The sequence below is a fragment of the Myotis yumanensis genome, unplaced genomic scaffold (assembly GCF_028538775.1).
Source record: "Myotis yumanensis isolate MYYU_CA2020_CCGP unplaced genomic scaffold, mMyoYum1.0.hap1 SCAF_15, whole genome shotgun sequence".
Classification (NCBI taxonomy): Eukaryota; Metazoa; Chordata; class Mammalia; order Chiroptera; family Vespertilionidae; genus Myotis; species Myotis yumanensis.
The window spans coordinates 22358352-22379687 of record NW_027223766.1 but is presented as its reverse complement, the minus strand read 5'-3'; the positions used below and the strand labels follow the sequence as shown (position 1 = coordinate 22379687).

General features: G+C 41.4%; 1 protein-coding gene across 11 annotated transcripts in view; it reads right to left on the bottom strand.

Annotated features, from left to right (window-relative positions):
• Positions 1-21336, bottom strand: part of ASPH (aspartate beta-hydroxylase) — a 173913-nt gene that overhangs the window by 140914 nt on the left and 11663 nt on the right. Inside the window, exon 1 of one of the 11 annotated variants that reach the window (XM_070391983.1) lies at positions 5289-5421. The exons of 9 other annotated variants lie outside the window; for them this stretch is intronic. In XM_070391983.1, coding sequence (XP_070248084.1) covers positions 5289-5304 — 16 coding nt within the window. In that variant the 5' untranslated portion in view covers positions 5305-5421. Of the gene's footprint in view, positions 1-5288; positions 5422-21336 lie in introns of those variants that run through there. One more of the 11 variants, XM_070391978.1, reaches the window with a different exon arrangement.

Below are 21336 nucleotides of genomic sequence, written 5' to 3'. Positions count from 1 at the left end.
TGGCAACTGTCACAGGAAATATCTCCCCCCTGAACCACTCTCCATTCTTAGCCAAAGAGGGACAGAAGGAGGAAGGAAACAATTGACAGGAACCGAGATCAGGGAAGAAGAGAAGCAAAGCAGTACAATCCAGCCCTCCTCCTTCCGAGACCCTGGGACCTTCGGAAACAGGAAGGGGCTCATTCACAACTGGTCTAATGCAGGAAACAGCTTTGTAAACTGCCATCCGCCAAAAATGTCATCTGTCACATTTGACATGTTTAATATACCTTTTATCCTCCTGGAAATATTCTTCTTACAGTCAAAAATAAACAAAAACGATGACAGTCCAGTGATATTAATAGAAAACAGTTAAAACCGTCCTCAAAAGGGAAGACCACATAATATTCAAGTTTCTCTTTGAAAAGAATACATACAGTAAATGTTATGTAAATGTTAATAATGACATTAAAAGGACAGGTCCTGTCCTAAAATGCCCTGTGAGCAGAGAAGTTTATCAACCAGGTAGAAAGTGGGACACCATCTCCTCCTTGTGAGCAGGTGTCAGCACTTCCAGGAACTTCCCCGTGCACGGCGGCATGGGTCTCACCATGGTCTCATCAGTGTTTCTCTAGAGCAGTGGTTCTCAACCTTCCTAATGCCGCGACCCTTTAATACAGTTCCTCATGTTGTGCTGACCCCCGATTTCACTGTTACTAATTGAACATAATTAAAGCGTAGTGATTAATCACAAAAACAATATGTAATTATATATGTGTTTTCCGATGGTCTTAGGCGACCCCTGTGAAAGGGTCATTTGACCCCCAAAGAGGTCGCGACCCACAGGTTGAGAACCACTTCTCTAGAGGGCATTCCTGATGTGTACACAGAACCACCCTTCATCCCGTGTGGCTGTTTCTCACGCTGCAGAGCAGATGGCATCCCTAGTGTCTGCTGGTCCAAAGGGAAGTAACTCCCAGTGATTATGACAAAAACATGCCCAAACACTACCAACTGTCCCCCACAAGGACAGGAGCAAGGATCTCTGTGTTATAGAGAAAAGATGAAATGATTCACCCAAAGTCACCAGCACAGGTGAGGTAGAGCTAGGAATAAATGCCAACATTATTGGTCCTAAGTTCCTTGATCCACGCTGAGTGGACCGAGTCACACGATTTCCAAAAACTTGACAAGTTCTAATCTAGAACCTGCTTTCTGACACTGAAATCCAGTGCTAATGACAAAATACTGGGAGTAGTTTTCCAGTGGCTCAAATTAAGAATCCACTGCCAATTCTTCTGGAAGAAAAAAGAAGCTGAAATTCTTCCTGTTGAAAGATATGCGCATTTTTTAAACTAATCGATTGATCAACTTTTCAAAAGTTGCCATACAAGCTAAGTCAATCTGAGAGAAAGTATATGTATGCATGTGTGTGTACACACTCAAACATATACATCTTTCTCTACACTTAAGTATATAAAAATGATGACCAAATAAGATAAATTTCATTCTTAAAGAAAAAGTCAATTTCCTTTCCTAATGTTCTTTAAATATTAACAGACCCATCAAAAAGGGCCAGATTTATAAATAATCATGCGGTGAATCCACAAAGTATACGTACCCAAAAAACCTAAGGCCATCTAACTTCTTTCTAACATGATCTATTAAAAGTCTCCTAAAAGCTGGAGATATAATTTGTACATTAAAAATACTTGCTGGGCACAGATCACAAAGTTGCACATTAAATCCACTTAAAACAGGTTCACTTGCACTCCCTGAACATCAATCACCCTTGGAGGGGGGACACTGGGTGAAAATTTTTACAATGGTAGGGAAATAATGATTTTTAAATATTTTTATGTGTCTTAAGCATAGAAACGATAAAAACAACATAAAATAAAGCGCCACTAAATTTTTTAAAAAGGGAGAAAGTGAGTAGCTTCATGGGGCGGAGGAGCACCACAGACAGAGGAGCAGTGTTGTGTGCGCACAGGAAGACTTTGAATACTGTATAAAAACCCCTACTTCTATGTAACACAAACATATATGCACACATACCCATTTGCATAGAATACTCACTAAAATAACAATAATGCATCTCAGAATATTCATTTACTCCCAAATATGGAACGATAATAGACTGTAAGAGAATTATGATGACTAAGAATGTTCTTCCCTTAACTACTTATTGCCCCTAAGAACCAAATTTAAATTTTTTGTTTAAAATGAGTGCAAAAATTGCAGGAAAACTGGGTGCTTGTCTTATCTCCCCTTGGACATTTTGTAATTGTCGCCAGTGTCTTTGTTGTTACTAATTAACTAGAAAACGATAAGGCTAAACAGATACAGTTCATCCTTTTTTTCATTCAGTTAACATATTTATTCATCATATGTGTCAGATTTGATACAATTTTTACTCAATAATTGAGTTTTTAAAATGTGTACCTAGATAAAAGTACACTCAATATGATGCTGTTTATAGAGAAGAGGGAGGTGGGATGATTGGTGAAAAAAAATAGAGGTTTAAATTTCCAGTTATAAATACTAATGAGTCACAAGGATGTAATATTCAGCATAAATAATATAGTCAGTAGTATAATAACCTTGTACAGTGACAGATGGTTACTAGATTTATTGTGGTGACCACTTTGTAAGCTGTATAAATGTTGAATAACTGTGGCATGCTCCTGAAACTCAGATAGTATTGTATGTCTACTATACTTTAATTTTAAAAAATTTAATAAATATTTTTAAAAGATAGCACCCTCAATAAAAGATTATATTATTTAAAATAAGCTTATAATAAAATAGCTAACAAAACAAAATAATTAGATTTCAAAGTTCAATTCTTTCTCCATTTTTATCTCTTTCCTGAGGCAGAAATGGAGGAGGAAAGGTTCTGAGATTTTCAAAAGGAAAATATCATTTATCCAAGTTCATTCAGTAATATTCATCCAAATGTCTGGCCTGCAACACCAACTATATGGAAAATGTTTTCAAAATTAATTATATAAATGCATGCACCAGAAGGCATTGGGAGGGGGAGAAGCAAGAAAGCCAAACCTTAAAGAACATGCCTTAACTAACTAAAGTCTATTTACATTTGTTTTAAACATGATCCTCACAACTTCAATCAAGTGTCCTACTAACTCATGGCACAGAACTAAAGACAACCTAACCCAAATGAGTTAAAGCAACAAGGTGCCCATGGAGGGAAGGCCTATAAAAGGCATGATTACAGCAGCAAGAGTGGACCGGGAGCTTGAAGGATCAGTGGCAGGAGGCCACTTATGATTGATGCTTGTAGGCAAACCTTGAACAGTCTTAAAATAATCTTTAGTACAAGGTAAAATGCCCTTCATATTGGTTTTTTCATTAAAACATCTTAAACTGCTTAAGAATGCAAGAAATGTATAATAAATCTTAGATTTTCATTCAACATATTTTTATTAAACATATTTATCACTTTGAAAGATTTAATGTTGCTTAGAACCTGAAATTAGTAGCAATGCTTTATCCATTCCTTTATAATGTCTAATAATTGAGGTTTTACTCTATTATTATTAATCTTATGACTGTTATTATGAATTCCATAAAGGAACAAAACAGTAAATTATAGAAAGGGAGCTTTCCTGAGACCCATTCCAACCATTTATCCTAAGACATCTTTTTTGAGGGGACTTTTAATTGATCCCAAATAATACTCTTCTGGTAAGTCACTCTGTAAATATGACGTGCATAGTCCCAAAGGGCAGATCAGTTTCTCCCCAATTAAACTGAAAAAAGCATAATAAGAAAAACCCTTCAAGAGGGTTTAACGCTCCCTCAGCAAACCTGAAACCAGGTTTTGGTCCAAAGGTATTCTAGAAGAACATCTAGTAGCTGTCCCTATTTTCTCAAATCAGAATAAATCTAAAGGTTTTCATTCCATTTTCTGGCTCCATATTCAACGTGTGGGCCCAAGGATTAGTAAAAAAGGTTTTTTAGTGGGACTTAAGAATATGACAAAGACTATGTGATTCATTTTTTTTCCATGTTGATCCATCTAAAAGTACATGACCTCCAAATCAGAGAAAATGTCCTCACATGCTACCCAACACAGAAAATGACCATGGTAAGCAATGAAATCAAGAGTGGGTTAGGGACAACAGGTCATTTTATTTACTTGGTGGAGGGAAAAACTACTTAGCTGGATTACCACTAACTGAATTACAAATCCACCATTTACAAGTTTACAAGCATTATGCTGGCAAATTTTGTATTTTTCATAAACTTCACACATTTAAAGTTAAAACACACACACACACCATAAAACTGTCAAGCAATTCATCAAACTGATCATTTTTTCCTGTTACAAAATGTCACCCTTTGGGAGCCAAGAACTGTGAAAAGTGGGTCAGAAGTGGAGGAGAAATGTCTCCTAAAAGAATTAAATGTCAGCTATACACCGCCCATTCTTCTTTCTGGTTACAGGCAGCACTTTATTAGAACAGTCAAGTGACCCATTCTAACCATTTATCCCAAACGGTGCTCGAGGTAGAGATACTCATATTCTCTATACTAATAATAGAAGCCTTCCAGGGCGCTCAGGCAGCTAAGAGTTGGAAGCAGTCTTGATTCGTCTATTTTTCTTTTCATAAACAAGTTTTCAACAAATGAACCAAAGTAATTTCCTTTCACTACATGGGAAGACCATCTAAATAGGAAGACAATCTTAAAACGTAAAGCAAAAACAAACACATACCCAAAAAAATGTAAATTCAACACACCATTAAAGAACACTTGAAGATTAATGACTTAATTTAAAAAAATAAAATCCTAGTGTCTTTTCTTTGCATTTATCCTCTGCTTCACAAAAATGAGGTCAGTTTCCACATACGCTAAGACTGCTTGAGCCAACTAAATAAATGCACTCATGAGTACAAGATGGGATATATACACCCCTTAAATTTCCTATAATTTTGTATGCATTACTATACACAATTCTTCAAACTCACTGTAATTAACTCTTAAAACTAAGAAAACCTGCCTGTACATTTTTGTGAAGTTCATAAATATGGCCTCCAGCAGTACAATATTCTAAAAGATAGATTCTAAGTTAAGACTCCTAAACATATTCAGATTAAAGATAGATTATTCCATAAAAAAATTAAACTACTGGGAAAAGTCCAGGAGTTCAAAATAGAAAATGTAGAAAATGCAGTCAAAGCATTTAGCCAAACATATTTTAACAGCACACAACTGACAATAAAGCTGAAAACTGTCAGGAGAACCAAAACCACTTTTAACCCAAACAAGAAAAAATACACCTTTACCTTCAGCCATGTTGGTTTTCTCAGTCCATGGGTGTAATACATATATTGAAGTCAGAAATCAAAGCTCCCTCAGCAGGTAGCGGGCACACCACAGGCCCTTCCCCACTGAAGCTCTAGACAGCCAAGTTCCATGGGCAAGGCCTGGAGAACTGAAATTGGACCTGCCTGCAAACTGCTCACCGGTTATTTTTAGAGGCCTCTTCCTCATGGCCAAATACTGCTAACCACTCAGGCTGAAAGGCACTCCCCTCCTAATAACCCCACAGCCTTTCTCCCACTTATGGGATTCCTTTCTCAGTTGGTCCTATCTTCCTACTCCAAACCCTAGAGAAAAAAATCAAGAATGCTGGATCCAATGAAACACAACAAACCCTGCTGCCTGTCTTGTTTTCTTGGCATCAGCCTTTAATAGTTTTTAGCCCAAGGACCAAATCATTCAAAACTGAAACAAGTCTTGCTATACAATGTGGCCCCAAGCCCAGAAACAGCTGGATTTGGCCCTTCAGAACCTAATCAAATGTTTCCATGAAAAGAATATTACTTAGTTGGGATGAAACAGAACCCTAAAGGGAAAGAAATGAATGCTCTAGAATTCTGATGCACAGGCACTGCCATCCCAAGACTAATTCCTCCAGCAGCAAAAGTGAAGCAACAATAAAAAATGGTTTCACTGGATAAGGAAGGAGAGAGCTGGGAAGGAAGGCATGAGGAAACGAAGGGAGGGGAAGCGAAGGAGGAGGGGGACATGGCAGGAAGGCTGGGAGGGAGGGAGCAGGGAGGGAAGGAGCTCTCTAGCAGTAACAGTACTGATCTAGGAAACTATCTCAGAGAAGGACCTAGAAAGACATCGACAACTGCACTCTGATTTTGTTCTACTTTCCTCCAACCCCATTCTCCAAATACTCTCTCCTGGGAAATAAAACCAGCCCAATTTTAGTACCATTTATTCACTGATTTAAGATTAGCAGTTCACAGAACTCATCAGAGTGCTGATTAGTATACTAAAATAATCTAGCACAAATAGTATCCAGAGCAAGGGAGCAGACTTTCAAAGTTGTTTACGAATCTTTCCTTTTCTCAGTCACATCGAATGTTTCACATGCAAATTGAATATTATATATATTCAATTTGCATGTGAAACATTCGATGTGACTCCACACATATATGCATATGTTCTGAAGAAGAGTCGCAACCTCCGGCATCAGGGCCGATTACATACAGCTAATGAGTGTCTTAGTTGTCTTCCGCCCACCATTCCTTTCCTCAAACATCTGTCCCAATAAAAGTCAGTGCTTGCTAAAACGTTGAAATATGATATTATTTTTTGGCAGGGCTTTAAGATGACCCACCGTCATACAATTTCATTCAACAAGTATTTCCGAAGATTCCTTTTGTTCTGTTGTTTTCAGAGAGTAAGTGAGGGTGACAAGAGACCCCTGGAAACCAAGCCACTCCACTCGCATGGTGGGTGGCGCATTTCAGACTCAAAAGACCCAGAATTCAATTCCCAGCTTCTTTATCAGCTTCAATTTGAGGAAAGTCATCAAGCCTTTGGGCCTCGATTTTCTTGCCTATAAAACATGTCTCGGCACAAACTAGGCATACAAATATTTGTTGAAGTCACCCATGCGCCACATTTGTGTTGACTGAGTCAGAACTAGTGCACTGGCCTCCTCACCTCCAATTCCCAGCTCTCTGCATGAGCCTAACCTGCCACCAAGATTGCCAGAGCTGCCAGGGTTTCTCCTCTCCCTTAACAGGCCTGTCCAAGGCCAGCAGCTGCATTCTAAATTATAGGTCTGTGGCCAAATGCTGACCAGAGACAAGAATCACAGCTTTTAAATTTGGATGTACCTCACCCGAGTCTTCTTTAACAAAGCTCCCATTACTCCTCCTTCACAAATCTTGATCACACATATCCACACGTCCTAAAGCTAACCTTTCCCTTCGTCTTCTGTGACAGTTTAGTACAGTTATTTCAATAAGACGTCTTCACTCCTAGTTTCACATAATGGCGTACCGATTATTCTACATAGGGTGATTAGGATGTCTCTGAAATAACATTGAATCTATCACAACACTTCTTAAGGAACAAGAAATTCTGAATTCTAAGTAACTATCACTTAGAATGTCAAGTCACTTTCTAGGATGGGAAATGTTTATGCAGCTCAAAAATAATTTAATGTGCACAGAGCAAATAATGTTTTCAAAGCCCTAGCAAAGACAACTGAACTATTTTCAGTTAAAAGCTGCTGGGACAAGCAGGAATCACACAGAGCAGGTTGCTCAGCCACCAGGAAGGACATATTCACCACAACCTTCTTCAGATGTAACCGTGAAAGATGATAAAAAAAAAAAAAAAAAAGAAAAGAAAGGGCCTCCTGGCAGGCAGAGAGCCAAGAGCAATGGAGAACACTGTACTGGAGGCTTCTCTGAGGGCACAGAACTGGACCCAGTTGAGGAGCACTCCCTTATCTATGACCTGGCCACATCTTCCCACAGGATTTCAGAATGACAATGGATTAGTGACTGTTATGTGCCTCCCGTTCTTGTTCCGCCAAATGTTTTGGCATTTAACCTCTCCCTCGCCCACCAGCGTATGTTAGGTATGTAGTGGTGCGTGCATGAGCACAGGGGATGGGCAGACAACTTGTCTTTTTAGTTTGTAAGTCTTCAAACTAAGAGTTGGCTTTGGAACTGATGTTAATAAGATTCAGGACTTTGAGCCTGATATTGGGATTACATGAGGCTTTGGGGAGTCTTAGCATGGAGGTGAATATATTTTATATGTGGGGGTGAATAATTGCGATCAACAAGGAAGGCTGTGATCTAATCAATTTCTTGTCTCAATTCTTTATGTCCTTTGACAAGTGACTCTGCAGTACAGTAAAGAAAACAAAATATATATCTTGCTCCGCTGACTTTCAGCTCAGCTGTATGACACACGTTTCAGGCCTCAGGAGCAGGTTGGAGGTGACAGTTGCTTTACTAGGCATGGCCTCTTACAGTCCTCTATTCTGCCATAAGTGGAACATACTCTGGGACATTGTGGGCTATCCCATTCCTTCTTTAGCCACACAGCCTCCTCACAACACACACACACACACACACACACACACACACACACACACACACACACACACACCTGTTGGGACTAATAGCAACTCCTAGGTCCAAGCAAAGACCCAATGTCTAATGTGTATTATTATCAGCCTGACACCACTGGAGACCAGGAGAGCCAATGCCTATGTCCACTGAGTCCTAGGCGCTACCTTCCTCCAAAACCTACCAGGTGAGAATCCATCCCACCTCTCATGGACCTGCACTGACTACTTCCCTCCCCTCACCAACCAGCCACCTGACAGCAGTAGTTCATCAGTCACCTGGAGGCTTGTCAAACACACTGCTGGCCCAGCCCAAAGTTTCTGATTCTATAGGTCTGGATGGGGCCCGAGAATTTGCATTTCTAGTAAGTTCCTGGGCGATGTGAGGCTGCAGGTCCTAGGGACGACACATAAAGAGAATCACTGCACTGCTGCACTAGCCATCCTTAATTCTCTTGGTCTGAAAGGAGAGAAAGGAGCTCTTGCTTCTACTAATTCCCAGACCACCATTCCCTTACCACTTAAAAAAGGGGAAAAACACACATACAAAACAATAATAACCTGTTCCTCTGAAGTCCATGCCATCCAATTACACTACCCCCCACCCTGCCTCATCACTGTCACCCACCACCTCCAGTGACTGCCCCCAGCAAAGTCTTCTTCACCTCAATTCCATCCATAACCACATGTGGCCAACATGACAGGTGCTCTTTCCTTCATATTTCATCCCCACTAGCCTTGTTCCCCTATACTCTATACTCAACACTCATTCTTATATCTTACCATGGATCTTGCTATAAACCCCACCTGATTCACCTTCCTGATCACATCTGCATTCTTACTAAAATATCTCAGTAGCTATCCTCCTGGCTTAACCATCCTAATGGATTCTGCAACTTTGCTAAGAAAGCTCAGCTTGCTTGGGTCCATATAAGGGCTACAGGACATCATGAGACACCCAAAACACAGTTATTTAAAACATAAACAAACTTTTCATCTACATATAGCCTCCAAAGCACATGAGCAAGTTTTATCATTCCAAACCTAACATTAAATAGCCAGTATTACAGAAATAACAAAAGGCAACTCTGCCGACATTGAGTAACACATATTGTTTACACTGCTAGCAGCCAGGGAACACCATCTCCAAAAGCATCAAATCCAGTTTATTAAGAATCCACTGTGCATCACTGAAGCCACTCCCTGACTCACTAACGCCTTCCTCCTCTGTCCTTTCGCTGCATCAATCTGCTATAATTGCCTCCCTAGATGAACACAATGACTCACCATCTCCATGACTGTACAGGGAGCCGAGCACACCCAATGAAATCAGGCTCAGGAGGCAGAGGAGCAACCGCAACCAGCCCTCAGGGCTGCCTGTCAATCTGACCACACATCTCTAGAAATCTCACTTTCCTATTATCCACACCTACTATTTTGAACTTCTTTGCTGCTAAATGATTCTATCTTCTCATACTCAAAATATGTCATCGCCTCTTACTTCACAGAGAAGGCAGAACCATCAGCAGTGTCTTGCCTGGGAACTGCCAACCACACAAGGCTGGACTCAACAGCATTCACTCTCTGTTTTCCTCCTAATTAACCCACCCACCTCCTCAGCTTCCTCACCCTCTCCATCCTTTCACTCTTGGATACCACCCCCACCCCACCCCACGCCCCCACCCCTTGCCCCCTCTGCCTTCTCCTCAACCCCGAGGCTAGCCTCTGCTTTGTCTCTCTTCTTCCCATCACAGATGAAATTCTCAGTAAAGCAGTCAACTCACTGCTCTTGTTTTCTAAGTGCCCATTTCCTCCTTACACCCTGTAGGTCGCAATCTGGCTTCCACACAGGGCTCCAGGGCAGTAGCAGCTCAAATGTCACACTGATGACTTCCATGTCATTAAACCCAACAGAAAATTTCAGTACTCATCTTACTTGGCCTCTCAGGAGAATTCCCCCTCCTTCTAAAACATTCTCTCCTCTTGACTTGCATTACTTCAGAATCATCTGGTATGTTGCCCACCTTTCTGGACTGTCTAATTTTCAATTTCCTATGCTAGCTCATTCTCCTCTAATTAATTAATAAAGATGGAAATTCTATAAGCCATGGTCCTATGCCATCTCCCTAGCTGACTTCAGGCACCTTCTATACAGCTTATAGTTTTATGTCCTTTGAGTGTCAAACCCACATATTTGCCTGCTCAATACCCAACTTGAATGACTTAAGGGAATCCCAAACTCAGCCTACCCACAAACGAACCCATGGTCCTCTCCTTGTTTCTCCAGTTTCTAAATCTCAGGAGCACTTCCATCAAGACAGCTGTTCAAGCCAAAAACCTGGGACTCATCCTCCTTTCCCAAACTCCCACCTCTCGGAACAGACTGAACCATGTGACTTATGATAAGGCTTTGGGACAGGCTGTTGTGGGTTCCAGTCTCTTCAGGAACTCAAGACTGAAGGTTGGCCATGCTGCTCAGAGCAGGAGCTAAGGGAACAGGGGAGCGATGGCCGCAATGAAAGGGCCCAGCTACCAAGCGGCATGCACTCCTGGCAGATGTCAGTTTCCCATGGACAGAGTGCTCGGGTTTGTGCCCTCCTGTCAGCATCTCACTCAAAAGGGTTGACTGTCAGGCAGGGGGCTCCCAGGAGCAAGAGAAGGTGGGGTACCCACCAGGAGTAGATGCCCAGGAGGGCTGGAAGGAGTGGTCAGTCCTGGGGACGGTCCTTGTCAGGCCTCCAGAGAACTCAGAGGAAGCATCTGGGTGCCTGTCACTTGGTGGCAACCATGGACAGTTATCCACCAGGGGAGGAGATTCTGACAGGGGCCTGTGAGGTGACAGAAGCTGTTCCCTCCCCTCTCCTCCTCTCTCCCATTCCAAACCCCCCCCCCCCTCCCCCCGACCCCTGGCAGCACTCTTGACAAGCTAGAGCCTAGAAGAGGCCAGGCAGACACTGTCCCAAGCACACACTGAACAGGAGCACAACTGCCCTTCCCCACCTCAGGCCTCCTGCCTGGCTGGGAGACAAAGGTCCTGCAATGACAATGAGACCAGAGTTAAACTAGACAGACTTTTAGGAATGGAGAGTGACTAGGATGTTAAGGAATCTGCCACAGAGACAGTCAAGGTTTCAAGAGTCTCTGCCACCCACAGACTGCTCTAGTCCAACGAAGCGCGATAACTGGAGGAAAATGCAGCTCCATGCTAAGACCCTGTCAGCTACAGGCTGCTCAATAAAACAGCTACGGAATGTGAGTGGGCCATAGAAAATTGTCAGTATTTGACCATTTGGGCCAACAAAAATGGCTACTTCATATGATTCAAACAATGAGTATTTTTCCAATACCAACACACAACAAAGCTGAAAGAATTTTATAGAGAATACCCGTATACTTATCACTTACACTCTACCATTAACATTTTATTGTAATGCGTATGGCCTGTCTATTCATTCTTCTCTATCCACCTATTTAATCTATTTTATATGTATAATGCATTTCAAAATATATCGTGGACATTGGTTCACTTCCCCTAAATACTTCAGCTTCTATATCATAAACTACAGTTCAATTTTTCCTTATCAGTTTTTATGTAAAATTTACATAAAATGAAATGCTCTACTTTTCAGGGTACATTCCCTAAGTTTTGACAAAAATATATACCATGAAACCCAAATTCCTAGTAGGACATAGCGTACTAACACCCCCAAGTTCTCGCATGGCCCTTCCCAGTCACATTCCACACCGGCCCCAACCCGGAGGCAGCCCCACTGTTCGGCTTTTTTTCACTGTGGGTTAGTTCTGCCTGTTCTTGAAATCACATAAGGGCATCACATAATAGGTGCTTGTTTGTTTGAGACTTCTCTCCCTCAGTTTTATGCTCCTGAGAGCCACATACTGTATAGTAGTAGTGCATTCTTTTCTGTTGCTGTGTAGTATTCCATTGTAGGAATATACCAGAGTACATCAGAATGTATTCATTTTCCTATCAGTAGAAACCTGGACTCCTTCCCATTTTAGACCATTGCAAATAAAGCTGCTAGGAATCTTCTTGTACAAGAGTAGTGCAGGCATATTAGGAATAACGTGCTTGCATTTCCCTTGAGGAAATCCCTAAGCGTGAAATTGCTAGGGCACAGGGCAAATGTATACTTCATGTTATAAGAAACTGCCAGACGGCCGAAACTGGTTTGGCTCAGTGGATAGAGCGTTGGCCTGCGGACTGAAAGGTCCCAGGTTTGATTCCGGTCAAGGGCATGTACCTGGGTTGCGGGCACATCTCCAGTGGGAGATGTGCAGGAGGCAGCTGGTCAATGTTTCTCTCTCATCGATGTTTCTGGCTCTCTATCTCTCTCCCTTCCTCTCTGTAAAAAATCAATAAAATATATTTAAAAAAAAAAGAAACTGCCAGACGTTTTCCCAAAGTGGTTCTACCATTTTACAAACCCACCAAGAATGTCTGAGAGTTCTTTTGTTCTATGATCTTGTCAACATTTGGTGGTGTCAATCTTTTTAATTTTAGCCACTCTGGTAAGTATGCAGTCGTAGCTCACTGTGGTTTAATTTGCATTCCTCTGAGGACAGATGTGTGGGTACTTTTTTCAAGTGCTTATTGACCATTTATTTACCTTCTTTTTGAATTATCTATTTAAATCTTTTGCACATTTACCTACTTTTTAATTGCTCTTTTAAATTCAATTGTAGGAGGTCTTTGTATTCCCTAGAGACCTGTCCTTTAACAGATACAGGTGTTAGAAATTTCCTCCCAGGCTATGCCTTCCCTATTCATTTTCTTAAAGCATCTTTTGATGGGTACAAGTTTTGTATTTTGATGATGTCTATATATTAATTACATATATATTTTAATATATAACCAAATTGGAAAGTGTTACTTTAACCTTAACAGGGTTTCTATGCTTCCTATGCTGAGAAGTGACATCTATTTCAGCAGTGACACAAAGTCGATGGATCTGTGATGCACTATCATCAACAGAAGCCTGTTACTGTCTGAAACCCTGTGCCATTGAAAAGGTCAAAAAATCAAAGGCCAGTGTGTCAACTAAATGTGGGTTAATGTAGTTATCACAGAAGGAAAACCAAGAGGGAAACCCAGTTTAAAAATATTTTCATTAGCTCTGATGACTCACAAAAATGTTCTAAGCAGTTATGTTCCCCTCAAATTCAACTGGATGAAATATAATTCCTCTGCCACCCAACAGTCCTGCCAACACTTGAATTCTTGACTTCTTTCAAGATGCAGTTTACTTGTGTTTTCATTTATATGCTTTCCCCCAACTTTTCATGACTCACAGGAACTGAAGACTGAAGGTCAGCCATGCTGCTCAGAGCAGGAGCTAAGAGAACAGCGGAGCGATGGCCGCAATGAGAGGGCCCAGCTACCAAGCTACCAAGCGGCATGCACTCCTGGCAGATGTCAGCTTCCCATGGACAGAGTGCTCGGGTTTGCGCCCTCCTGTCAGCATCTCACTCAAAAGGGTTGACTGTCAGGCAAGGGGCTCCCAGGAGCAAGAGAAGGTGAGGTACCCACCAGGAGTAGATGCCCAGGAGGGCTGGAAGGAGTGGTAAGTTGATAATGTTGTATGGCCTGTGAATCATGTTATAAATATCCAACTGGCCCTTGGCAGAAAAAAGGTTCCCCACCCTTGCTCTAGTGGGTAAGGGCCAAAGCATATAAATAAAAACACAAGTAAACTGCATCTTGAAAGAAGTCAAGGATTCAAGTGTTGGCAGGTAACCCACATTTAGTTGACACACTAAATGTTGTAATGATAATAAAAAAAACTTCTTTTTACTATGATTTCACCCTATTTAGCTCATAAAATCTTTAGAAAAAAACACAAAAAGCAACATGCATATTTTAGAGAAAAGACATATAGTTTACCTGTGAGACTTTGTGGGAGTAAAAAAACCGAATTTTAAAAAACATCGTTATTGTAAGAGACATCAAAAATTCAAAGGTGGGTTGGAGGGTCAGTTTAAAAGACATTAGAATAAATTAGGGAAATTTGAATGTGAACTTGATATTAGGTAACAGCACTGTAGCAGTATCAAATTTCTTGAGCATAACAATTACATCAGGTTATGTTGGAGCTTACCCTGGTTCTTAGGAAAAACATGCTGAAGAATTCAAGGGTAAAAGTATCATGATTTAACTTTCTAATGATTCAGCAGAAAAATGAATAAATAAATAAAATGGTGTGTGTGAGAGAGAGAGAATGAAAGTCTAGAGCAGGGGTGGGCAAACTTTTTGACTCGGACCAGAGGGCCGGAACAAAAGCATGGATGGAGTGTTTGTGTGAACTAATATAAATTCAAAGTAAGCATCATTACAATAAAAGGGTACGGTCTTTTTTTTTTTTTAGTTTTATTCATTTCAAATGGGCCAGATCCGGCCCGCGGGCCGTAGTTTGCCACGGCTGGTGTAGAGAGACAAATAGAAGGCTAAGACATCAAAATATTAACAACTTGTGAATCTAAATAATCTTCCTGTAACTGACTTGAAGATTTGAATTTTTTCAAATTAAAATGGAAAAATACAGACTTCCAGGCTCATTCTAAAGAATCAGACACTCTAGTGCAGGGGTGGGGAACATCCGGCCCACGGGCCATATAAGGCCCCAAGAAATCATTTGGTCTGGCCCTGCCAAGTCAGTAGGGGTGACTTAATTAAATGTTTGACCAAACATAGCAGGCTAATGTTTAAGCTGATAATGTTGTATGGCCTGTGAATTATGTTATAAATATCCAACTGGCCCTTGGCAGAAAAAAGGTTCCCCACTCTTGCTCTAGTGGGTAAGGGCCAAGAATCTAAAATAGTAAAAGCTCCCAGTTTAATTCATGATTGAATTCTGGATAAGTAATAAAAAAAAATTTTTTTTTTTTTAAGCTTCAAGTTTTAAGGATGCTTCTAGGGACAATCAAAGAAACCTGAACACAGAGTGCATCTCGTTAATACCAGTGTGAGATTTCTTGGGTTTCAGAACTCAACTGTGGTTATGTAGGAGAATGTCCTTGTCCTTATGAGTTTACAAGGAAAAGTAGTGAAGTGAGCTAAACTGTCATGAGGACTATAACTTACTTTTAAGAAGTTCCAGAGAGAGAGAGAGAGAGAGAAAGGTAAATACACCCACATAGAGTGCACACGTGGCAAATAGCTAACAGTTAGTAAATCCAGTGAACAGTACACGCAAGTCTTTCGACGGACGAATCTTGCTATTGCGTAGGTGTGAAAGTTTCAAAACAAAAAATTGGAAAACTATTAAAATAAAAACAAAATTCAACTGGCTTTCAAAAAGAAGATAATAGAAGTCAAGAATCAAGCCCTAAACCCAGCAGTAATGAAAAGAACACCAATTCAGCCTCTGGTCTCAAACTTACTAGAAACCAAGTGGAAAACTATCGGCACTTGATGTCTCCTTCATGCAAGTTGTGCTCAAGGGATGCCCTGATTTTCACCTCAAATTTACCTGGGAGAATAAACCTAACTCCTCTACCACCTGGAAGCCATTCAAACACGTGGAGAAGGTAATGTCCCCTAGGACAGCGGTTCTCAACCTGTGGGTCGCCGAACGACCCTTTCACAGGGATCACCTAAGACCATCGGAAAACACATATATAATTACATATTGTTTTTGTGATTAATCACTATGCTTTAATTATGTTCAATTTGTAACAATGAAATTGGGGGTCACCACAACATGAGGAACTGTATTAAAGGGTTGCGGCATTAGGAAGGTTGAGAACCACTGCCCTAGGAGGACTTTACAGTCCAGGCCAGCCATCCCCCCAGGGTTTGCACTATTCCCTCACAACCCAAGGGCCTCATCCAAGAGCTCATTCACTCTGAGCAGTCTCAACCTCTGACATCCTAACACGCAGGCCCCACACCTGAGACCACAATTCCAGATGCAGCTCCGCCGACAAGAGTTGGGCGCTCCACCTCCCCTGCTCTGGCCACTAACAGCACTAACACTGCAGATTCTTCCGCAGCCACATCATGCAGGCAACTCCCTCTGAGACCGCCAGCAATTAAAAAACCAAACCAAACAAAATACTAGGCCTTCTGAAAAAACATCTACTACTGCAAGCCTCTCCCAGCATCCTCAACAGTGAGTGCCTTTTGCAAAGTGCTAGCCAAGTTAAAGTCCGCCTTCTCAGCCAGGCCATCCTTTTGCACAGCATGGTCTTTCCCTCCTGGCACTGTTTTCCCTTGGAGCTTTGTGCCACACACAAACTTAACAAGCATTAACTGGGCAAGTCTCTCCTGCAGGCAACCTCACATCACTAAGCGAGCGTGCTATGGGTACAGTTGGGCATTCAACTGTGACTCAAACCAGATCACGTGATCAATGTTTTACCGTCTGAGGCACAGGGGGATTTTCAGAGATGGTTTCTAAATAGCCTGAAGTAAGGAAAAATTACAAGGTTGGATCCTGATCACTTAGTCTAGAAAGCTTTTCTAAACACATAATGAGTTTTTGTTTTTTAAAGAAACCTGCATTTAGTAAACCTGTAGTGTCTCCTAGTGCTCATGGCTTTCTTTTCTAAGTACTTAAAAATAATTTTTAATTCTAGAATTTGCCTAGTATTGAAATGAGACATCGGTTTACAGTTGCTCTGAGTCTACCTTTCTTTCCTTTAATAAAAATGGGCCATTTGTCCCTCAAGTGTCTTTGCCACCTCTTCTAACTTTCATGCCTCCCCAAAGATTAATCCCTCCAGAAAGTTTTAGTTGGGCTTGTAGTTTTGAGAGTCTCGGAAAGCCTCAGCTCATCCTCAGTTCCTCTATGTCTCCCCACTCCTTGATCCTGCACACCTCCCTCATTCAGCAAACACTCACTGGCCTGTGACAGCGACTTTCCCAGAGGCTGGTGCTACACTTTAGTGCTGTCCTCCCTTCCCACTGGGTGGAAGGGGGGGTGGGGAGGAGCTGAATATAGTAAACCCTCATTAACCTGCCTGGACATTTATATGGTGCTCCCGCAAAAGTCTAAAATATACATATACTTTTTTTTTTGGCCCACCTAAATGGTAGAGCAAATCTAACATACTTGGAGAATTTTGGAAACCAAACCACACTACACAGCACACTACACAGTGAGGTGGGGCTGGTTCTGGGTGAGGGACAGGAAGAGGTACAGGTAGAACCTCATCAGCATCATCAACTCATCCCACACCCCAACTCTGCGTCCTTTTCCTCCCAACCCCAACCCAGTTTAAAACCAAAGTGATGGTCATTGTCACCACATGCTCAGAGACGTCCCCTAACCCTGTCTCACTGACTCCGTTTGCTCTGAACACCCTCCCCAACCCCTCCCTCAGCTCCAGCCTCAGTGAATGCACTCCTCTTTCCCCCAACGATGTCACCCAGAGTAAGTCACCAAGCAGCACACTGTCCTGCATGGACAGTTTCAAATGCTGGTCTCTCGGCTATGTTCTGGAGTAACCGAGTCCGCTGCTGAAGGTTCCTAGGAGCATGACCCCAAAAAGTCTGACTTGCCAAAAAAGCTGAAGTTGCACAGCTTCATGCAAGTTACAGAGAAGCCCAAGTTCAGGCAGCAAGCACAGATGTGCGTTACAGGTGCTGCCCTTCTGACCAGGCAGGGCCTCTCCCCTATCCGTGGTTAAACATTTTTAATACCATCCTGGATAAAAGTATCACCCTAAACCAGGGGTCCTCAAACTTTTTAAACAGGGGGCCAGTTCACTGTCCCTCAGACCGTTGGAGGGCCAGACTATAGTTTTAAAAAAAACTATGAACAAATTCCTATACACACTGCACATATCTTATTTTGAAGTAAAAAAACAAAACGGAAACAAATACAATATTTGTATTTGCATGTGGCCCGCGGGCCGTAGTTTGAGGACCCCTGCCCTAAACAGAACATTTCTTGTCAACATATAAGTCAGATCAGCAAAACACAGTGTTTGCTAGTAATGAAACACAAAGTGGTAAATTTTCAATGGCTTTCCTAGTTTTTTCCCACATACCTGAATATTCATTCATTCAACATATACTCTCGAAATCCCAACCCTGTGCTACAGCAGTGAACAGGGAGGCCACTTCCTTTGCAATGGGGGAGACAAACAAATTAAAATTGAATTAATTAAAATAAAATAAAGTTTCACTTTGGTTATGTTAAGGTAAGAGGGTATATAGGACAATATGGATGAAAATAATCATTTGGGAAGAATTATAATCTTGTATTTTAAAGATACAGCATTCTAAGGTACAATCTGCTCCAAACTCTTCTTAATAAATGCTAGCACTGTTCACAGTTTTATATTTTTCAATTAAACTTGAAAAATCTTGGTCATAAGTTAAAAAGGAAATACTCATTGTTTTTACAAAGGAATTATAAAGCCAAATCCAAAAAAAGGAAAAAAAAAAAGTAGTAGTATCACCATATTCACATGAACAAATTTAGCATATCTTTGAGTCATATTTAAAAATAAAGAGGAAAATCAAATCTTGCAAAGGAAACAGAGCTTTTCCAATTTCACAAAATGCAGAATAAAATGTCTGTTTCTGCCCAACTTTCTTCCCAATCAGAATAAACTAGCTATGCATGAGCCTCAAGGCTTCAGAATAGCTTCCTATAGGTATAACTCCAAAAGCTACTATCTCAACCTACTGGCATGGTACCTATTAAAGGGCTAATTCTGCACATCAATGAAGTATTCACATTCCTAATAATTCTATGACTTATTTCCTTAGCTCCAACACTCATCAGTAGGACTTTCTGATCTGTGTTCTTGCCCATACTATAAACCTAAAAATCCACCATACGACACGTACTTCTTGAGCACTTATTACATTCAAGGCAGTGTAGAAGGCACAAAAACACAGCCCCTACCCTCTGTGCCCTTTTAGCGTACTACAGATACAGGCAAGACTTTTTACCTGTATTTGTTAATTCCAACATTTATTGAGTACCTACTAAGTCCAGACAATCATATAAGCACTAGAGATAAAAAAAACACATGGTGTTTACTAAATCAAACATAAGGAGTAGCTGTCCAAACCCTGATTCAGTCTGATGATATTTTGTTGTCTAATACAGTGACTGGGTCACACTTTCATGTGCTAAAGGAACCAGTAAATGAACGAGGATGCTAAAATAGTGATGTGCAGAGGGTGCTTTAGAAGCCCACAGTGGGAAACGCAGTCTATGGGAAGATGCAAAAGGGAAAGGTGGGAAGAGCTGATGAAGGAGCTAAATCTTGAAGGATACATGGGGAAAGGGAAAGTGAGAAGCCGTCCCAGAAGAAACAGCATGTGCAAATACAGACACTACAGAGTTTGATTTAATATGGCTCAATTAATCCTACATAATAAAAGCCTAATATGCTAAGTGTCCGGTCATCAGGTCGGCCATTCAATCAATCAAAGTGTAATATGCTAAGGCCCCTCAATCGCTTGCTATGATGTGCACTGACCATGAGGGGGCAGACAGTCCACTGATCGACCAATCTCTATGACGTCCACTGACCACCAGGGGGCAGATGCTCCAACCGGTAGGTTAGCTTGCTGCTGGAATCTAGCCGATCAAGAATGAGCAAGAGGGGCCAGACATGCCCTGGAGCCCTCCCGCAGTCTCTCTCCAGCTGGCCAACCTCCCGCGTCCCTCCCTGGCCCTGATTGTGGGGTCCCTTTTGCCTGGCCTGCACCCTCTCACAATCCGGGCTGAGGCACCCCTCTCCCCCAAGTGCATGAATTTCATGCACCAGGCCTCTTGTATAAATAAAAAGAGGGTGAGGCAGAGGATGGCTAGAGATGATAAAAGGAGCAAGATGATGAAGGGCCGCCTAGATCATGCTGAGGAATTTAAAGTCTATCCTGAGTACTTGGGAACTAACTACTTGAGGTTTTCAAATAAGGAAGTGAACATGATCTGATTTCTACTTTATAAAGATAGTATGACAGAAGGATGACACAGGTCCAGTTATGAGTAATCGACAGAAAGATGAACAAGACCAGTTATGAGTAATCTAAGCAACAAATGAGAATCTAAAAATGTTCAAGTAAAGTATCTTTACAGTCAAAACTGGGATCTAAACTCTGTTCTGAATTTTTCTAAATCCATGAGCTTTGACTAATTGAACTTCTATATCTTCATCTACAAAAAGAGAATTTAGAGAATTACTATGATAATTAAATGCAAAAATATAAAGAAGTACACAATGTCTGACATAGCTAGGACTCAATAAGTGGTAACTATTTTTCCTCTGTCATTATTGTTATTAAGTCTACAGCTCAGGAGCGCTTTAGAATTGATGGCCATCAATAGATAGCTGTGAAAAGGGTGAGCATGGGATCAGACCAAGGCCAAGCAAAGAATCCTGGGAACACTATCCTTTAGGGAGCAGACAACGTAAAGAAACAAGAAGAGCCCAGTGGATCTGGGATTGGCGTAGTCTCTGTTGATTCTGGCCAGAAAGACCTGAAGTAAAGGAGTAAAGAAAATGAGCCTGTATTAATCATTTGTAATATCTGGCTGGGTAGAGTAGGCACAGTAGGAAGAGGTTTTGGTACTTTTTGTTTTGTTTTAGATTAAATGAGAAAGAATAAAGAATGGGATGTGAGGGGGTGGAGAAGAGTTTTCGGGGAAAAGGTGAGGGCTCCCCCTCCATGAGAAAGTGATGTGCACTTACGGTAACCCCCAGAGAGGCCCAGGATTGATTTTCCAGCCTATGTTTTTCTCTTATGTAGGTGGAGACCCAACAGTCCACAATAGTTGTGAATGCCAAACTGTTCAAGTCTAACTGTGGTACTTAACTGGCTCATCTCCACTCACCACCCTACCGGGCTAAAGAAAGAAAAGGGGCTTTACTAAACCACACATGAAAGATACACCTCACTAGCTCAGTCGTGAACTTTTCACATCCAAATCAGAGCAATTTCTAAGATTCTCCAC